This window comes from Cyprinodon variegatus, unplaced genomic scaffold (genome assembly GCF_000732505.1).
Source record: "Cyprinodon variegatus isolate N-32 unplaced genomic scaffold, C_variegatus-1.0 Scaffold841, whole genome shotgun sequence".
In the NCBI taxonomy this organism is placed as follows: Eukaryota; Metazoa; Chordata; class Actinopteri; order Cyprinodontiformes; family Cyprinodontidae; genus Cyprinodon; species Cyprinodon variegatus.
In genome coordinates this window covers 180,725-182,274 of record NW_015151294.1, presented here as the reverse complement: position 1 = coordinate 182,274, position 1,550 = coordinate 180,725, and the positions used below count along the sequence as shown (strand labels likewise).

Sequence of the window (1,550 nt, the reverse complement as noted above, 5' to 3'; positions counted from 1 at the left end):
CCAGGAAACACACAGCCAGGCAGACGAGCTCCGAGCCAGCTCCCATGTCAGAGGATGAAGACTACGTATACGCCCAAAATAATAAAAATACATTGAAGGTTCAGCGTATGTCAGTGTTTTAGGAGACTCTGGGACGTCAGGCATACGCTTGATAAAGCGTCTGCAGGACTCTGAGTCGCTGTAAATGTAACTTTACTCTGTGAATAAAAATGATTATCATCGTTTCCTGGAGGAAAACTTTCTCACATTTGCATTTCATAAAAGGTTTTTTTTCCCCTCATCTTTCTGCAGGTTGAGCAAACTAATTTAGAACAGATAAGCGTTTGCTTTGAATCAGGGACTCTCCCTTTTTTATTTCTATTTCCCAGATGCTGAAGAGTTGGCTTCCACTCACCAGGAGCAGGCCGGATCCTTTTGGAGATCCGGTTTGGACCAAAGGGGTGGAGGACCTTCGATGTCCTGATCCCGGATCCCTCTTTACCGGCACAAAGTAGAACTGCAGGTTAAAGGCTCTGGTGAGTCGCGGACACGCGCTCTCGTTCTTCCTCAGGCTGCTGTAGGCTCGGGCCACCTTCCCGGCGACGTGATCGGCACCAAACACCACCACTCTTAGCGTGGTGTTCTTATTGTCCTCATCGCTGCTCAGAATGGGCCTCCTCCGGAAGCAGACGTGTCGTAGAGCCTGGATCTGAGGCCTGGGCAGAGAGTCGGAGCTAAACAGCCGGACCTGCTGCGGCAGAGAGTTGGAGCGCGTCTCGCGCACCACCAGGATGTCTTTGGATTCAGAGTTTCCCAGGCTCTTCGCCCTGGACAGCATCCTGGGGTTCTTGGGTTTGATAAAGAGCCGGTGGAAGTGCTGGCTGAGGCGGGTGGAAACCTTACTGGACTTGGGGGAGCATTTCTCCGCCACAGGAGAGGAGCTGATGTAGTCGTCGGAGTCTTCGAAGTAGTCGCTGTCCACCCCGGAATAGATGGAGGGGGGGTAGGACTCGGACGCCACAGACAAGGTGGAGTACATGGAGTCTTTGGAGGTGGTGGACAGGGAGGAGATGGTGGAAAAGGTGGAGACACGGTGGCTGCTGTTGCAGCTGTTGGCCACAATTAGTGCCGGATCCACCGCTCCGCTCTCCTCGTCGTACTCTGTCAAATCCTGCTGGGAATAAAATCCGGCCTCCTTCTCCTCCTCCTCCTCCACCGCCTCCTGCTGCTCGCTGGTGCCAAACTCGTCCACATCGCGCTCCAGAAGCGTGTGCAGAACATCTGTTCAAATGACAAAATAAAACTAAATAAATTAATCACACCTAAAATCAGCAGCATCATTTCATTCTAACTTTCTAAGCTGCAGATTTTACCAAAGTTATCCTTCTCCCAGTGGAACGTGTAGGTTTTGGCTGTGGGCAAAGGTAGCGTCTGAAGAATTCCTAGGAAGGATGAGAGGAAATCAGATTAAATGTGATCAAACTAAGGCTGCAACATGAAAATCTAATCTCTGTTTTCCTACCAAATCAGATTAATCAGATTTTTATTTCCTTTAAGATTCATGATTAAAA

At 49.8% G+C, this 1,550-nt stretch overlaps 1 protein-coding gene across 1 annotated transcript in view; it reads right to left on the bottom strand.

Annotated features, from left to right (window-relative positions):
• LOC107099145 (phosphoinositide 3-kinase regulatory subunit 5-like) overlaps window positions 1-1,550 on the bottom strand; it is a 53,678-nt gene that overhangs the window by 11,968 nt on the left and 40,160 nt on the right. Inside the window, exons 7-8 of the mRNA XM_015397159.1 lie at window positions 1,353-1,433; window positions 395-1,260 (exon numbers count right to left, since the gene is read on the bottom strand). Of these exons, the coding sequence (XP_015252645.1) occupies window positions 395-1,260; window positions 1,353-1,433 (947 nt within the window). The remainder of the gene's footprint in view (window positions 1-394; window positions 1,261-1,352; window positions 1,434-1,550) is intronic.